At 51.8% G+C, this 18624-nt stretch overlaps 1 protein-coding gene across 1 annotated transcript in view; it reads right to left on the bottom strand.

Moving 5' to 3' along the window:
- The window catches only part of QSOX2 (quiescin sulfhydryl oxidase 2), a 48676-nt gene that overhangs the window by 15406 nt on the left and 14646 nt on the right, over positions 1 to 18624 (bottom strand). The window contains exons 5-8 of the mRNA XM_027614723.2: positions 9530 to 9630; positions 7914 to 7962; positions 7139 to 7244; positions 6901 to 6991 (exon numbers count right to left, since the gene is read on the bottom strand). Coding sequence (XP_027470524.2) covers positions 6901 to 6991; positions 7139 to 7244; positions 7914 to 7962; positions 9530 to 9630 — 347 coding nt within the window. The remainder of the gene's footprint in view (positions 1 to 6900; positions 6992 to 7138; positions 7245 to 7913; positions 7963 to 9529; positions 9631 to 18624) is intronic.

The following is an 18624-nucleotide window of genomic DNA, read 5'->3' as shown; positions in this document are numbered from 1 at the left end:
CCAGAGATAGAAACGCTCAGTCACAGGCCGGGTGAGCACGGAGTGCGGCCGGAGAGCGGGGACACGGGAGTGACTGCTTTTCTCTGGGGGCGCACTGAGGAGCGGGGCCCCGAGTTCTCAGCTCCTCCGGGTGGAGATTGGGAGGGCGCCATTTTCACCCTGGTCCTCCAAAGCTGTGCCGAGAGCTTGCAGGGAACAAAAGCTCCTGAGAGCAAACCCGAGCAGCTTGCTTAGCCCGGACCGACAAGGGCGGGGCAATTCCGCCTCCGGCAAAGACATTTGGGAACCACGGCAACAGGCCCCTCCCCCAGAAGATCAGCACGAACAGCCAGCAAGCCAAGACCAAGTTTACCGATCAAGGAGAACGGGAGAACTCCAGCGCTAGGGGAATACTGCACATAGACTTCATGGCTTTTTTACCATGATTCTTTAGTCTTTCAAAGTTAATTTTTTTAACTGTCTTTTTTTTCCCTTCTTCAGCCAACATCTTATTAATCCCTTTATTTTTTTTATTTTATTTATTTATTATTTATTTAATTGACAGAGAGAGAGACAGAGAGAGAGGGAACACAAGCAGGGGGAGTGGGAGAGGGAGAAGCAGGCTTCCCGCCGGCAAGGAGCCCGATGCGGGGCTCGATCCCAGGACCCCGGGATCATGACCTGAGCCGAAGGCGGTCGCTTAACCAACTGAGCCACCCAGGCGCCCCATCAATCCCTTTTTTAAAAAAACATTTTTATTTTTCATTTTTAGAGTCATATTCTATCCCTTCACAGTTACCCTTATTTTTGGCATATATATATATATATATAAGTTGTTCTCTCTTTAATTTTGAGATACAGTTTCGTCTAACAGATCAAAATATACCCTAAATCTCTAGTGTATGGCTCTGTTCTAGTCTCCTGCCTGATCACATTCTCTCCCCTTTTTTTCTTTCTTTCTTTCTTTTAAATCCTCTTCTTTCTTTTTTCAAACAACCTCTTATCTTATCAATTCCTTTTATAAAATCTTTTATAATTTTCATCTTTAGGTCATATGCCATCCCTTCATCATATCAACCCTTATTTTGTACATATATAAGTTTTTCTTTCTTTAAAATTTTAGGAGGCACTTTTTTCTAACAGACCAAAATATGCCCAAAAGCTAGTGTGTGCCACTGATCTATGTACCAGCCTGATCATATTTGATCATATTCTGTTTTTCTTTGTTTTGTTCTGTTTTTATCTTTTTCTTTTTTTTTTCCTCTCTTCTTTCTTTCTTTCCCTTTCCTTTCCCCTGGTTTCAGGTCTTTTCTGATTTGTATACAGTATATTTGCTGGGGACGTTGTAAACCTGTTAGCATTTTGTTCTCTCATTCATCTATTCTCCTCTGGACAAAATGACAAGACGAAAAAAATCACCTCAGCAAAAAGAACAAGAGGTAGTACCGTCAGCCAGGGACCTACTCAATACGGACATTAGTACGATGTCGGACCTAGAGTTCAGAATCATGACTTTAAAGATACTAGCTGGGCTTGAAAAAAGTGTGGAAGTTATTAGAGAAACGCTTTCTGGAGAAATAAAAGAACTAAAATCTAACCAAGTCGAAATGAAAAAGGCTATTAATGAGGTGCAATCAAAAATGGGGGCACTAACTGCTAGGATAAATGAGGCAGAAGAGAGAATCAGTGATATAGAAGACCAAATGTTGGAAAATAAAGAGGCTGAGAAAAAGAGAGATAAACAACTACAGGATCACGAGGGCAGAATTCGAGAGATAAGCGATACGATAAGACGAAACAACATTAGAATAATTGGGATCCCAGAAGAAGAAGAAAGAGAGAGGGGGGCAGAAGGTATATTGGAGCAAATAATAGCAGAGAACTTCCCTAATGTGAGGAAGGAAACAGGCATCAAAATCCAGGAGGCACAGAGAACCCCTCTCAAAATCAATAAAAATAGGTCAACACCCCGACATCTAATAGTAAAACTTACGAGTCTCAGAGACAAAGAGAAAATCCTGAAAGCAGCTCGGGAGAAGAGATATGTAACCTACAACGGTAGAAACATTAGATTGGCAACAGACCTATCCACCGAGACCTGGCAGGCCAGAAAGGACTGGCATGATATCTTCAGAACACTAAACGAGAAAAATATGCAGCCAAGAATACTATATCCAGCTAGGCTGTCATTGAAAATAGAAGGAGAGATAAAAAGCTTCCAGGACAAACAAAAACTAAAGGAATTTGCAAACATGAAACGAGCCCTCCAAGAAATATTGAAAGGGGTCCTCTAAGCAAAGAGAGCGCCCAAAAGCAACAAAGACCAGAAAGGAACACAGACAATATACAGTAACAGTCACCTTACAGGCAATACAATGGCACTAAATTCATATCCTTCAATAGTTACCCTGAATGTAAATGGGCTAAATGCCCCAATCAAAAGACACAGGCTCTCAGATTGGATAAAAAAACAAGACCCATCGATATGCTGTCTGCAAGAGACTCATTTTAGACCCAAAGACACCCCCAGATTGAAAGTGAAGGGGTAGAAAATAATGTACCATGCTAATGGACACCAAAAGAAAGCTGGGGTGGCAATCCTTATATCAGACAAATTCGATTTTAAACCAAAGACTGTAATAAGAGATGAGGAAGGACACTATATCCTACTTAAAGGGTCTATGCAACAAGAAGATCTAACAATTGTAAATATCTATGCCCTGAACGTGGGAGCAGCCAATTATATAAGGCAATTAATAACAAAAGCAAAGAAACACATTGACAACAATACAATAATAGTGGGGGACTTTAACACCCCCCTGACTGAAATGGACAGATCATTTAAGCGAAAGATCAACAAGGAAATAAAGACTTTAAATGACACACTGGACCAAATGGACTTCACAGACATATTCAGAACATTCCATCCCAAAGCAACAGAATACACATTCTTCTCTAGTGCCCATGGAACATCTCCAGAATAGATCACATCCTAGGTCACAAATCAGGTGTCAACCGGTACCAAAAGATTGGGATCATTCCCTGCATATTTTCAGACCACAATGCTTTGAAACTAGAACTCAATCACAGGAGGAAAGTCGGAAAGAACTCAAATACATGGAGGCTAAAGAGCATCCTACTAAAGAATGAATGGGTCAAACAGGAAATTAAAGAAGAATTAAAAAAATTCATGGAAACCGATGAAAATGAAAACACAACTGTTCAAAATCTTTGGGATGCAGCAAAGGCAGTCCTCAGAGGAAAGTATATAGCAATACAAGCCTTTCTGAAGAAACTAGAAAGGTCTCAAATATACAACCTAACCCTACACCTAAAGGAGCTGGAGAAAGAACAGCAAATAAAGCCTAAACCCAGCAGGAGAAGAGAAATAATAAAGATCAGAGCAGAAATCAATGAACTAGAAACCAAAAGAACAGTAGAACAGATCAATGAAACTAGGAGCTGGTTCTTTGAAAGAATTAACAAGATTAATAAACCCCTGGCCAGACTTATCAAAAAGAAAAGAGAAATGACCCAAATCAACAAAATCATGAATGAAAGAGGAGAAATCACAACCAACACAAAAGAAATACAATTATAAGAACATATTATGAGCAACTCTATGCCAGCAAATTAGATAACCTGGAAGAAATGGGTGCATTCCTAGAGATGTATCAACTACTAAAACTGAACCAGGAAGAAATAGAAAACCTGAACAGACCTATAACCACTAAGGAAATTGAAGCAGACATCAAAAATCTCCCAAAAAACAAAAGCCCAGGGCCAGATGGCTTCCCAGGGGAACTGTACCAAACATTTAAAGAATTAATACCTATTCTCCTGAATCTGTTCCAAAAAATAGAAATGGAAGGAAAATTTCCAAACTCATTTATAATGAGGCCACCATTACCTTGATCCCCAAACCAGACAAAGACCCCATCAAAAAGGAGAATTACAGACCAATATCCTTGATGAACATGGATGCAAAACTTCTCACCAAAATACTAGCCAGTAGGATCCAACAGTACATTAAAATGATTATTCACCACGACCAAGTGGGATTTATCCCTGGGCTGCAAGGTTGGCTCAACATCCGCAAATCAATCAACGTGATACAATACATTAAGAAAAGAAAGAACATGAATCATATGATCCTCTCAATAGATGCAGAAAAAGCATTTGACAAAGTACAGCATCCTTTCTTGATCAAAACTCTTCAGAGTATAGGGACAGAGGGTACATACCTCAATATCATAAAAGCCATCTATGAAAAACCTACAGCGAATATCATTCTCAATGGGGAAAGGCTGAGAGCTTTTCCCCTAAGGTCAGGAACGCGGCAGGGATGTCCACTCTCACCACTGCTATTCAACATAGTATTAGAAGTCCTAGCCACAGCAATCAGACAGCGAAAAGAAATCAAAGGCATCCAAATCGTCAAAGAGGAAGTCAAACTCTCACTCTTTGCAGATGATATGATACTGTATGTGGAAAACCCAAAAGACTCCACCCCAAAACTGCTAGAACTCATACAGGAATTCAGTCAAGTGGCAGGATATAAAATCAATGCACAGAAATCAGTGGCATTCCTATACACCAACAACAAGACAGAAGAGAGAGAAATTAAGGAGTCGATCCCATTTACAATTGCACCCAAAACCATAAGATACCTAGGAACAAATCTAACCAAAGAGGCAAAGGATCTGTTCTCAGAAAACTATAAAATACTCATGAAAGAAATTAAGGAAGAAACCAAGAAATGGAAAAACATTCCATGCTCATGGATTGGAAGAACAGACATTGTGAAGATGTCAATGCTACCTAGAGCAATCTACACATTCAATGCAATCCCCATCAAAATACCATCCACTTTTCTCAAAGAAATGGAACAAATAATCCTAAAATTTGCATGGAACCAGAAAAGACCCCGAATAGCCAGAGGAATCTTGAAAAAGAAAAGCAAAGCTGGCGGCATCACAATTCCAGACTTCCAGCTCTATTACAAAGCTGTCATCAAGACAGTATGGTACTGGCACAAAAACAGACACATAGATCAATGGAACAGAATCGAGAGCCCAGAAATGGACCCTCAACTCTATGGTTAACTAATCTTTGACAAAGCAGGAAAGAATGTCCAATGGCAAAAAGACAGTCTCTCCAACAAATGGTGTTGGGAAAATTGGACAGCCACATGCAGAAGAATGAAACTGGACCATTTCCTTACACCACACACAAAAATAGACTCCAAATGGTTGAAAGACCTAAACGTGAGACAGGAGTCCATCAAAATCCTAAAGGAGAACACAGGCAGCAACCTCTTCGACCTCAGCCGCAGCAACTTCTTCCTAGAAACATCGCCAAAGGCAAGGGAAGCCAGGGCAAAAATGAACTATTGGGATTTCATCAAGATAAAAAGCTTTTGCACAGCAAAAGAAACAGTCCACAAAACCAAAAGACAACCGACAGAATGGGATAAGATATTTGCAAATGACATATCAGATAAAGGGCTAGTATCCAAAATCTATAAAGAACTTATCAAACTCAACACCCAAAGAACAAATAATCCAATCAAAAAATGGGCAGAAGACATGAACAGACATTTTTCCAAAGAAGACATCCAAATGGCCAACAGACACATGAAAAAGTGCTCAACCTCGCTCGGCATCAGGGAAATCCAAATCAAAACCTCAATGAGATACCACCTCACACCAGTCAGAATGGCTAAAATTAACAAGTCAGGGAACGACAGATGTTGGCGGGGGTGTGGAGAAAGGGGAAGCCTCCTACACTGTTGATGGGAATGCAAGCTGGTGCAACCCCTCTGGAAAACAGTATGGAGGTTCCTCAAACAGTTGAAAATAGAGCTACCATACGATCCAGCAATTGCACTACTGGGTATTTACCCCAAAGATACAAATGTAGGGATCCAAAGGGGTACGTGCACCCCGATGTTTATAGCAGCAATGTCCACAATAGCCAAACTGTGGAAAGAGCCAAGATGTCCATCGACAGATGAATGGATAAAGAAGAGGTGGTATATATACACAATGGAATATTATGCAGCCATCAAAAGGAATGAGATCTTGCCATTTGCAACGACGTGGATGGAACTGGAGGGTGTTATGCTGAGTGAAATAAGTCAATCAGAGAAAGACATGTATCATATGACCTCACTGATATGAGGAATTCTTAATCTCAGGAAACAAACTGAGGGTTGCTGGAGTGGTGGGGGGTGGGAGGGAGGGGGTGGCTGGGTGATAGACATTGGGGAGGGTATGTGCTACGGTGAGCGCTGTGAATTGTGCAAGACTGTTGAATCACAGATCTGTACTTCTGAAACAAATAATACAATATATGTTAAGAAAAAAAAAGAAGCTAGCAGGAGGGGAAGAATGAAGGGGAGTAAATTGGAGGGGGAGACCAACCATGAGAGATGATGGACTCTGAAAAACAAACTGAGGGTTCTAGAGGGGAGGAGGGTAGGGGGATGGGTTAGCCTGGTGACAGGTACTAAAGAGGGCACGTTCTGCGTGGAGCACTGGGTGTTATGCACAAACAGTGAATCATGGAACACTACATCACAAACTAATGATGTAATGTATGGTGATTAACATAACAATAAAAATTTAAAGAAAAGAAATAGAGCCTCGAGGAAAGAGGCAGCGTGCCCTGAAAGGTGGGTCTGGGGGGCCCCTCTCAGCCCCACACTGAGGACGAGGCCGTGAGCCTGCCTGCTTCACCCTCGAGGGCCCTTCTCAGTCTTCTCTGCGAACCGGCCAGTCCGCTGAGCGACACCACTACATCCCAAGAATTAACAGGAGCGAAACACGGGACCGCCACCGATCAGGAGGAAGCGGTCGTTACCACAGGGGAACCGAATCACAGCATGCGGTGAGACGGGGCAAGACACAGACACAGTACCTCACGGCCAACATAGGAGCTGTTGCTCTCCAACAGGACGGCCACGTAACGGCTATCATGGTTGTCCATGAGAGAAAGGATGTCACTGGGCCTTTTAGGAGAAACAAAGCGGCTTTTAGTGCTTCCGAGAACGGCGAGCTGGCCATCATACGCCAGCACCCACATCACTTAATGCAAAACCATATTTTACAACATTAAATTCAAGTCCTAACATTCCCTTTTTCACGCAACTACGCACCGAACGGGGTCCAGAGGCGGGCAAGCAGGAGGCCTGTCTCCGTCCGTGTGGTTCTGCAGGAAGTCGATCATTGTCCGCCTCACAGTCTGCAGCTCTCGGTCGGGCCCTGCGGGGAGGCAAGCCGCCATCACCACTACGTCTGCCCCATGGAGCGCCACCGCCCCGGGGCCTCGGAGGGCACAGCACGGGCACGGCACGGGCACGGCAGGATGCACCGACAGCCATCCACAGACCGCGGCGGGCGCACACGACAGACCACACAGCGACCCGCGTGGGAACAAAAGGGGCCGATCTCACACACACAGCGTGAGGACAGAGGCCGGGAGCGCCTCGCTGCCATCTACGCCAAGTTCAAAACATGCCTGGCGACCCTAATGGAGAACAGCCGTCACCGTGGACTGACTGGTAGCACATCGGAGCCTGAGATGAGCACTGGCTCCCCGGGGGGCTCGCTCATAAAATTCATTAGGTGAGCATGTGGTTTGTGACCTTCTCCAAATCTTTTTTGAGTAAAAGAGCTTACTTAAAAAAAAAGAGATTTCACCATCAAATTTAACAAGGAAGGCAAAACACAGAATAAAAAGTTGTTGCCGAAACTACAAATGTTTGAGCTCTTCGAGGAAAGATGGGTCAGAGGTGCTGATGCAGATTCGCTGAAGCTGGGGTAGGGGCCCCACAGACCCCATCACATGGGCTCTCTGGTCTCCTGAAACCACCTTTGCTTTAACGGGTTTATGAGGCGACTCTGTCAGTAAAATATAAAGCTTGTCCTTACCTTTAAAATTTTCTCCAGTTGTAAAGTCCTTTGTAAATGCCTTGAAATACTAAGAGGAAAAACACAGAACAAGTAAGAAACAAGTCTGACTTGGTGTCTGTGCAAAAGTTTAATCTGTAAGCAAGAAAACGGCCACCATCTTAAAGAGTGAGAATTTAGTTAATCTGCTCCAGAAAGTTCACGTTGACTGATAAGGAGCCGCACATTTCTGTGCACGTCTGCGACATCAGTGTTTCTAAGCAGACCCACTGGGTGTGGTTAGTACCCGTCGGAGTTCTGTCAGCTACACTTCCTGACCCAACAGGGCTGGAAGCCAGGCCGCGCAGTAGGCGCTTTCCCTGATTCGCGATATCAATACGTATCTTAACGGTAGGCTCGAGTGACACAAACGACTTACAGGGAGGGTGAGCAGAAGAAAAGAAACTATTAAAATCAAAAACCTTCTCTAGAAGAGATGCTGAAGAAGGTGAGAACTGCAAACCAGGTGAAGACACTCTCAGTTCTCACAACTGAAAGAAAAGTCAGTGTCAAGGATGCGTACAGGACTCCTGTGAATCAGTTAAGAAAACTGCAAATACCCAAGAGCAAAATGGGCAAACGGAAGGAGCAGATGGGGTGACACAGGGCCTGTGAACAGAAGACATGGCCGCAGTCACACAAGGAGGTGTTCTTAGGGGACCGAAGCCACAGCCAAGGGTGCGGGGTGCTCTCAGAACACCTGTTCAGCACGAGAGAGAAGGCCCGGAGCTCACACTGAGCGCAACACCCTGTGTGTGCGGCTAAAACAAAATAAAACTCAGACAAGAAAGCCGAGGATGAGTTACGCAAAACTCCAGAGGAGCATCACTGGGTGGGGTGGAGGCGTGGCTGCCACAAAGCCCAGCCACGTAAGCAGCTGGAAAGCATTGGGCTGCAAGCCACACAGAGCACAGGGTTTTAGGAAGACTGGGGCGGGGTGCAAGCTTCCTCAGAGGCTGCATGTTTTCTGGGATGTAAACACCGCCCTGATGCGCCCGTGTGCCCGCACGGGACCGCAAGTGCACACACGCATGTGAGCACACACCCCGCACGTGCTTCTTCAGAATCTTCTCAACAGGTTTGTCTGTTCTCTGCCCACAGGGGAAGAAAGGGTAAAACCTGCCTGAAGGGCCACCCACAGGTACCCGCCAGGTGTCACTCTGACAACCCGACCCACCACATATATGGTGAGCCAACGGCGCCGAGCCTGACATGGGCCACACACGCAGGGGGTTGGGGAGGAGACACCTGGCCCATGGCCCCGATGGCGGCCCCGATGGCAGCCCCGAGCATGCCCACGCCCACCGGGTCTACGGGCTGCAGACCTCGCCCTCCTCTGCTGCTGCCATGGGGTGGGGGGCTGGGTGTGCACATACAGCCCCCCAGCCCTGGCAACATGCACAACCCAAGAGGGCGGAACGCGAAAGGTGACCCCGTGTAAATGAGTTCCTGCTAAGTCCCAAGTCACATGCCCCATGTGCCCGAGTGTAGGAGTTACATACGCAGTGAATGTCGCGGGAAGGCGCCCCTCCGGTGGAAAGAGAGGAGAGACAGAGTGGGAGGAGAGCAGGCCCGCGGGAGAGGGCAGGGGTGCTCACCCGGAAGGTGGGGTAGAAGTGGATGTTATAGGCTCGGCACACCTCGTGGTTCTCCTCCTCCGCGCAGTCCAGGGCGGCAACACGGATGGCAGCAGCCCAGTCTGAAAAGCAGGAGCGTGACCTTCAGTGTGGGTCTGGGCCCACATCCACGTGGGCCACCAGCCCACGCCTCCCCCAGGTCATGGATCCAGCCCTCGCGTGCACAGAGCGTTCCTGCGTCAGGCTGGGAGAGGCGGGCAAAGCCTCCCTGGGCTGGAGGTGTCTCCCATCATGGACAACACGGCGGACGGACTTCTGCTGAGGGTGCAAGCCTAATGAGGGTGCTCCTAATGGAGCACGGCCCTGCCGGACGGAAGCCACCGTGCTGGCCTTGTGCGGGGCCGCCGAGAGTGCGCCTGCAGATGGAGAGGCCCGGCCCTGCACGTGTAGCGACGACACTCCCGGGGGCACTCGTGCAAATGAGAATCCGAGGCTGCAGCGTCCGAGCCGCGGTCTTTCTGGGAAGTGGTTTCTACTTTCCCTGGACGCCTCCGCCAGACCCTTGAATGTGGTCTCTGGTCCTGGGAGTAGAACAGGAGCAGTTTTAAATATGTATTTTGCCTATCTTTAAAGGTTTTCTCGTGGGAATGTCAGCACATGTGAATATCACAAGGTCATACCAGCTCCGGCCAGGTGGCCCGCTCCCAGAACTACCCTGCTGCCAGGTCACAGCCGGCGGTGGCTACGGTCACACCGAGTCACACACACACACACACACACACACACGCTCTACTCAGGGTTCGCATCTCCCTAAGTTTCACTGGTCAGGAGGCTGCGACTGCGGTGTGTCTTCTCATCTACTGCTCCGCTACCCCCCGCACTCCCTGTCGAAGACCCTGGGTGCCCCCACCGTCGGGGCCGTGCTGACGGCACCTCTGCGCCCCATCTCCTGCAACCTGTGTGCACCTGCACGGTGACTCGAGCCTGATGCTCTGGGGAGATGGCTTCCCAGCTGCTGTTGTGGGTAGGTGACCTCTGGCTCACTCCCTTCTTCCCAACAGCACCCCCCCACCGAACGTGGGCGGCATGTCATCTCACCCCTGCATCATGTATGGACAGGACACTCGTGCACAGAGGAGCCTAGCTCACAGCAACCCTGAGGCGCAGTGCACACAGGGAGACGAGTGCTTGGCTTGGCCCTGTGGTCACCAGTCTCAAAGGCACGGCTTCTCCAGTACCCTCTAAAAAGTGAGCTTCTCTCTTTAAAAGATTTGCTCCCTTTCCCTAGGATGTTCCGGTTGATACCACCGAACATCTCCAGGCTGCTCGGGGGGGCACCTGGGGAAGCAGGGCAGAGGAGCGCAGCCGTCTGCGGACAGCGGCACAACACTCACCGCCAAGGAGCCTCAGGCGGGACCCAGGCACTCCAGACACTGGCCTGGAGGCACGGGGCCGCCCCGCGGGTGGGCGGGTCCGCTCCTGGTCTCCTGCAGCCAAGGGAGTGCTGCATGGGGGCTCACGGGTGTCTCACTGAGACCCGGAGGAGACCCTGAGGAGGCCCTGTGCTGCTATGGGTCCTCACAGGACACCACCAGTCTAAAGCAGTAGTCTGGTTAAAAAGCACATCACTCAAGTTTGATCTGGGTACTGGCTATGATCTGGAACTTCAGAGGTTCCATTAAACACGTGCCTGGGAGGAGAGAAGACACTGGCCATGACGAGATCCATACCACACGAGCACTCTTAGACATGGCCAAGACCATAGCTGCCAGTTTCCCATCTAACGCACCACTTGTGCTAAAAGATCCTCACCTTCCTCCCCTGTCCTTGCAAAAACATTTACCAATATCAACGTGATGGGAAGAATCAAGTGGAAAAAAGCTGCAGCTGGCTTTCACCACCAATGACCAAATACTGTTCGGCTCACGTTGCCTCCTTGAAACCAATTCCTGTCCCGAGGCCATTTCAGATGGCTCGAAACAAGAATCACGGAACCTTCCTGAACCACCGGTCACATCTTTCTGGAGTCTCGAATTACATGGAACTAAGGAAGAACAGTTAATACTCTCATCCAATTAGTGCAGCAGATGGCCCAGAGCATGCAGCTCAGCGCCGTGCCAACAGCGCCCTCCATGGCGGCGGCCCCCCACCCTGCACACAGCACCCTTCACCCTGCATGCGGTGCCCTCCACGGTGGCGGTCCCCACCCTGCACGTGGCACTCTCCTTGGCGGTGGCCCCCCACCCTGCACACGGCGCCCTCCACCCTGCACACGGCACCCTCCACCCTGCACACGGCGCCCCCCACCCTGCACACGGCGCCCTCCACCCTGCACACGGCGCCCCCCACCCTGCACACGGTGCCCTCCACGGTGGCGGCCCCCACCCTGCACGCGGCACCCTCCTTGGCGGTGGCCCCCCACCCTGCACGTGGCACCCTCCTTGGCGGCGGCCCCCCACCCCGCACACGGCGCCCCCCACGGCAGTTTCCACTGCCCTGCTGGGGGAACCTTCCCCAGCCTGTCATCCTCGCTTCTCTTCCCATTCATCTTGCCAAAACGCCTCCTGTTTGCTACCTCGTTCCTGTCTCACAAACACAGGGTTTCACTGTTTACTGGGAATTTCCATGACACATTGTCATTTCATGCTTAAAAAAACAAAAGCACCCACTGCCCAGAAAAAGTATGTAAGAAAATGAAGAACTGCCCCAAGGGCTAACACTGAGCATTTGGTGGAATCAATGAATAATCAAGCCAGACCAGGAACAGGGAAGAAAAATGGAAAGAATGCACTCCAAGATGTTGGCTATGGTTTGGTTTTCATGGTGGGACTTGGTCTGACTTCTTTTGTTTTTCAGATTCTTCTTACTAAGTGTGTCTCACGCACAAAAGCGAATGCATCCCCACCCCCGTCTGCAGGGCGCTGGCAGACACTGTCTTGTGCACGTGCACCCTGCGGCTACTTGTGCTCTGCTTGGTTTCCACCCTCCTGGAGTCCCCGGTGTAGAGAGGCTCCAAACAGCACTCCGCAAAACAGATACCACAGGTCGTGACGCTGCAGATGACAGTGATCCTGACCAACCCAAGGCCATGGCGGCACCAGCCACATTTTAATAACCCTTCTGAGTCTAACACGGCGCGAGAGACAGTGTGAACACACTGGCTTCCCATGTGGAGGTAAGAACGGCTGTCAGCCCTGCCGTCAACAACCCGGCAACCCTGAAGGCAGCTGCTATGCCCCCGAGAACTGGAGGCTGTCAGGCTGTCCGGCACCCGCGCCCCAGGCTCAGACCACAGCCCCAGATCAGAGTAAGGCCTCGAAAGCAGCTCTGCAGCACAGGCCCCCCGCCCCTGCCACGACTGTGTGACGCAGCGGTCACGTCCACGCGCCCAGCTCTGAGCACACGCAGGATAAAGTCTGTGTCCCCGGGCAGCCACCAGTAGCCAGGCTCCCACACCCCCTCCAGACCTACTGTGCTGACTGGGCTGCTCGCTTTCTAGGCAGAACCCCCCACCCCGCCGCCAGGCCCCAGTATCTGCCAGCTGTTCCCACCTACTGTGTTCCCATGATAAGAAAGCAAACATTCTGATCAAGATTGAGCTATGTGATTCTTCAAATTCTAACCTATTGGAAGGGGCCCCAGGGGGTGGCCTAGCCCTCAGCAAGGCATGCACATCTGCAGGCAAGATCACCTCCTGTGTGTCCTTGTAACCTTCCAGATGGCGTACCTCACTGCACTTGTACCCTCATCATCTCTTCCTCATTCACTCCCCCCCTCCCCCAAGCCACAGACAAGTCTAGGCGCATTCCTGCCCCAGGACCTTTGCACCTGCTCTTCCTTGGGTGGAACACACTTTCCTCTGACTTGTACTTGCTGCTTTATTCATCGATTTCAACACAAATGTCACCCCCATAGGGAGGCCTACCCTGATTCTCTGCCCAGGCACAGTTAAAATGGCAAGAAAAGCTCCCCACCAGTCTTGCTTCCAAAACAAAGTCAACTACACGGTACTTTACAAAGCTTTCTTACCAAATCATCTACTGTGGAAGTCTGCTGGCTGAAACAGGCAGGATGTTACAGATGAGGAGGCTGAGGGTCAGAGAGGCTAAGGAATCTGCCCAGGGTTCAGAATCAGCTTGCAACACCATGTCACAGGCACACGGCACACACACAACACGAGTGTGCCGACCTGAACATTCTCAAAGTGCTGCGAGGGGCACCTGGGTGGCTCAGTCGTTAAGCGTCTGCCTTCGGCTCAGGTCATGGTCCCAGGGTCCTGGGATCGAGCCCTACATCGGGCTCCCTGCTCCGCGGGAAGCCTGCTTCTCCCTCTCCCACTCCCCCTGCTTGTGTTCCCGCTCTCACTGTGTCTCTCTGTCAAATAAATAAATAAAATCTTAAAAAAGAGTGCTGCGAATGTCTCCCTTTCTCCTATAAGCTCCAGATGAAGACACTCCCTCCTTCAAATCCAGCCCACTCCCGGCCATGCAGCGCACACACACGTGCTCCTTCAAACCCCACATGGTCACGCGTGGAACGAAATCAACCACTTCATCAACGAGCCTTTGCACAGCGTGTTTCCTTGTTAAACATACAGAAAACTGATTCCTTAGGAAAACAACTTATCCTTGTATCGCCAATACATTTTCTACTGCTTCTCCACCCGACCAGGGCCCTCTCCGCACAGGCAGGAACCGTGTTCCTCTTCAGGTCAGTCTCTAGCCCAGCACCCAGGTTCTGGGTAGACAGAGTGTCCTGACCCAGCCTGTACCCCACAGCTGGTCCAACGTTCACATTTGTCCCCCACTCTTGGGCCCCCCGGAAGTGGGGAGCCAGCTGTCCTCTAGTGGGCGTGGAGCCCCACCCTGAGCCACAGGTGCAGCCCAGCCAACGGCGCCCTGCGCAGCGACACGAGCTCCTTCCCACTCCCGGCACCCTTGGGGCTTGTCCGGACGACACGACGCCATGTGCTCTGCAGGGGTGGCCACATCACCTCTTGCATCCTGTGCAGGACTCAATGTTCTAAAAGCACTATGATCTGTGTTATCCCATTTAAGCTTCATGCCCAAGCCTGCGATGTGACCGTTACCACTCCTACTTTACAGGCGGGAGAGCTGAGCGGTAAGGCCCCACAGGGTAAGTGCGGGGCACCCAGTGCTGCCTCCCTCGCCCTGGCCCCGGGGCTGCCCCAGCCCCAAGGAGCCCTCTGCCCCTGAGCCGTGCCATCCTTTGACTCGGAGATAGTAACTAGGAAATTGTCGCTTAGCGTCACAGAAGCACCGGGTGGCTAACGGTCTTCACCTCCTCTGCCTTCCTCTCCACGACATTCGTGACAGTTAACCTGAGCACTGCTGTTCCAGCTGATCTCCGTGCAGAGCGAGCCACACTCTGCCGGCTCAGCGCTGACGATGCACCACCCTAGGGGGACGAGGGGAGTTCTCTGCCTGACAAAGGGGATGCCTGGGTGGAGAAGCAGGAGATGGTGCCAAGGCAGGCCGTGCTGGCGATGGGCACCGGCACACTGCAGCGCGCTGGGAGCCGTGCGGGGCGGAGGCCGCCTCCACCTGCCATGTGCCTCCACGTGGACGGCAGCCAGCTGGGACCCAGCCACAGCCCTGAGAGGACCCTGATGGCTCCCCACGGTCTTGGGAGCAAGGCTGTTCTCAATCAGTCCGGACAGGCCCCCCGCTTTTCCTGGCCCTCTAGCCCTGATGTGTCTCACCCCCACCCCGCCCCCAACAGCTACACTATGCGTCCTCCCACGTTCTTCGTAGGTCACGTCCTGGCGAGTCTGGCGTCTGCCCCCTTTACTGTGCTCGTCTCCATTGGCCTTCCAGGTGTCCCCAGAGTTGCCTGGCCTGTCCCAGCACCAGCAGGCACACCTAGAGCAGATAGATGGCAAGCAGTGCTGGATGACATGAGGACACCCGTCTGCAGGCTGATCGTGCAGCCCACATCCTGCTTTGCCTCTCAGCAGGTTTGGAGGATCTGGGCAACTTACCAGTCTCCGTGCCTCAGGGCTCCGCCTATAAGACAGGCCAGATAACATCTCCCCTCTAAGGGGGCCGTGAGGACAGGCTGACAGCCACGCGTCCCACTCATGGCAAGGCTGGTAAGCGCCTGCTGCTAGAATGTGTTCTGAGCACTCACCAGCGGGGCAGCAGGGGACCCCACGCTCACGCAGGCCAACAGCAAACTCCCAGTGACCCTCCTGGGCGCTGGCGACTGACCAGGGTCCCAGAGGCAGGGATGGGAGGGGAGATAGCCCCAGGTGGAGACCAGCAGGCAGCCGGGGGAGGGGAGGGGCGGCCAGCACGAGGGGGTCTAGAGTCAGGGGCTGGGCCAGTCCTGCGAGGCTGCAGGTCTCGGGAGGGACTCAGACACACCTGCAGGGTGAGGAGTGAACAACATCACTCTGACCAGCAGTGTGGGGTCCTGGTGGCAGAGACCGCAGAGTGGCTGCCACCCCCCATCTAGGTGCCCGCAAAGACCCAGGCAAGGCAGCCTTCCTTGGGCTCTGGCAGCCACATTGAGCAAGGTCAACACAGCTCCTCTTCAGGTCAGTCTCTAGCCCAGCACCCAGGTTCTGGGTAGACCGAGTGTCCTGACCCAGCCTGTACCCCACAGCTGGTCCAACGTCCACATTCGGCCCCCACTCTTGGGCCCCCCGGAAGCGGGGGCCAGCTGTCCTCCCAGGGGCGCTGGCTGCTTTCCCAGGCGAGGCGCAGTCAGGGCAGCCAGCCTTGGGGGAAGTGCACGGTCTGGGCTGCAGATCCCGCCACAGGGAAAGTGGAGGTGGCCCAGGCTGCAGTCACCAACTCTGGCTTTTCAGCCTCCAAAGCTCCTTCAACTTTTCCAGGCACCCGGGAGGTGGACCCTGCCTTTTGAAATAGGGCACAACTGCTGGTGGCTTAAAAATGAAAAAGATAAAGGAAAATCTTGGTTTCCCTGGGTTTTACCCAACTGCTTGTCCTCATCACAATGGTGAAAGGGCCAGAGTTACAGTGTTACCCAAGGAGCGTGGGCACTGGGTACGCCGGCTGCCGCCCCACTGGTCTACAGGCGCTCCAAGAACACTGCGGGTCCAGGGGGCTTCCCTTTGCCGTCCCTGAGACACCAGACACTTGGTACCTTCGGCAGTGTGAGGGCTCCAGACCCTGCATCCTCCCGCGGCCAGTGTCAGGGCCTCATTTCCAAAAAGCGAGAGGCATGACTCGTACAAATGCAGGACAAACAGGCATCAAAGGTGTTCCTGGACTGAGCACTGAAGGAGCAGGTCAGGGGCACACAGACGGAGCACCCGACCCGCCAGGAACAGCCGCTCCGAGCCAAAGCTGGCTAACGCCCAGCAGGGCAGGAAGCCCCTAACCACTGGGGTGCCCTTTTCCACCAGACAGGGGAACTCTCTGTTCCTCCACCAGATGAGGTGTATGAGTTATGCCGTAGCTTCTGAGTCAGAACGCTTAACCAACAGTGAGGACGCCGGGTCCAACACCGGTACGTGCCCCCGAAAACCAGCCCCTTGGGGAGCCCGTGACACCAGGCCACAATGACAGGGGAGAGGACATGCCAGCCCTCTTTCTTCATAGTTCCAGGTTTTAGATAATGTTTCATTAACAGCAGGAAGTGGAAGAAAACCAGCCCAGCACAGGGACATTGGCTGTGTCCTGGAAACATACCCTCCCCTGCTGTACCCCGGGAGAGAAGACCTCTCACTTGGTGAGCTTTGACCAAAAATCATCTATCCAAAAATGCAATACTGCCTAGAATGCAGTCTTTCCTCCTGTTCACCAACTGGAAGGGTCAACTCCGAGAACCCGTGCTGCTGCAGAAAGATGGGTGTCAGTGCCCCTACGGTTCTTCCCGCCCGGATCTGCCGCCCCAGGTCCGTCAGCACTCCCCGGAGGTGGCCAGCCCTGGCGGGGCTCACTCGCATCGTCCCAATCTGACCCTGGTCAGTCTCTGGCCCTCGGTTCTCCAGACAGCAGCCAGATTTTTTAACATAGAAACCAGATCATATGACGGCCTGCTTAAAACCGCTCTTCCTTCCTGCTGTTCATCCAGCCTCCATGCCTGGAGCCCCGGGCTCCACCTGCCGCCTGACCCATCGGAACCTCCCCCATTCTCCCCCGGAGAGCCGGGACAGCCCCTTGCAGTCCTCTGGACGCCTGCAGTCCTGCCTGTCTCACGGCCGTGGCACCGGCTGGGGCGTGCCCCTCATCTTCTGAGCGTCACATGCCGCCCGAGGCCACCAGAGGCCTTCCTCCACCATCCGGTGCCCATCCAATCATTCAGTTTATTTTCCTAGGACTTATGACCTACAATTAGCCTCATTTTGTGTTTCTGTTCACGTCTGTCCCTTCCTCTGAGGCACAGGCTCCACACGGATCTTCCCCGTCTCGTTCACTGTTTCTCGCACCTACCAGGGCCACACAGAATGTACTCAGGACAAGTTCCAGCTTGCGGGATCAATGCAGGGCAGACTCTGCTTCTGTAGGGGGCACACTGGAGTACAGACGGGGCGAGGACAGTGCCTCGCACCAGCGCAGAAGCAGCCGCCGGCCCTAGCTTCTCGGGGACAAGCTCCACTCCAGCCACACAGCACGCCCGCCCGCCTGCTCAAACCTGGGCCAGCTGGCTGAGTGGAGGGGCGGGCTGACACCTCACCAGGCCTTTGTCCATCTTGGGAAGGAAGCCTGCCTGCGCTAGGCGGGAAGGCTTGTGAGGAAAGCAGATGAGGAAGAATTTCGGTTAGAGAGACACCAGCAGTCACTGCACCGGCAGATGGAGGCATTCATGGAAACACAAAAGAGACAGTCTATTTTATCAAATAAAATGCAAACTATTTCAAAGGTTTAGCTTCAGGGTACTTGCCTCATTCAACTTGTGCCCTCCCCTCCTCCTGCCTGTCTAGATCCCACCACACAAAGGACAGAAACACTCTAAACCGAATGCAAACTGCCTGCCTGGGCAACAATGTCAGGCCACCCCCAACCAAACCCAGGGGTAAAGGGCACCAGCTGGGAGGCACCGTGGCCTCCAGGGGCATCCACAGAAGGAGTCTGCAAGCCACGCTCTGCTCTGCTCCCAAGCCTGCCCATTTTCAGTAGCACAGG

This window comes from Zalophus californianus, chromosome 13 (assembly GCF_009762305.2).
Source record: "Zalophus californianus isolate mZalCal1 chromosome 13, mZalCal1.pri.v2, whole genome shotgun sequence".
Classification (NCBI taxonomy): domain Eukaryota; kingdom Metazoa; phylum Chordata; class Mammalia; order Carnivora; family Otariidae; genus Zalophus; species Zalophus californianus.
Note: the sequence above shows the minus strand (reverse complement) of the source record. Positions and strands in the feature narration are given on the sequence as shown.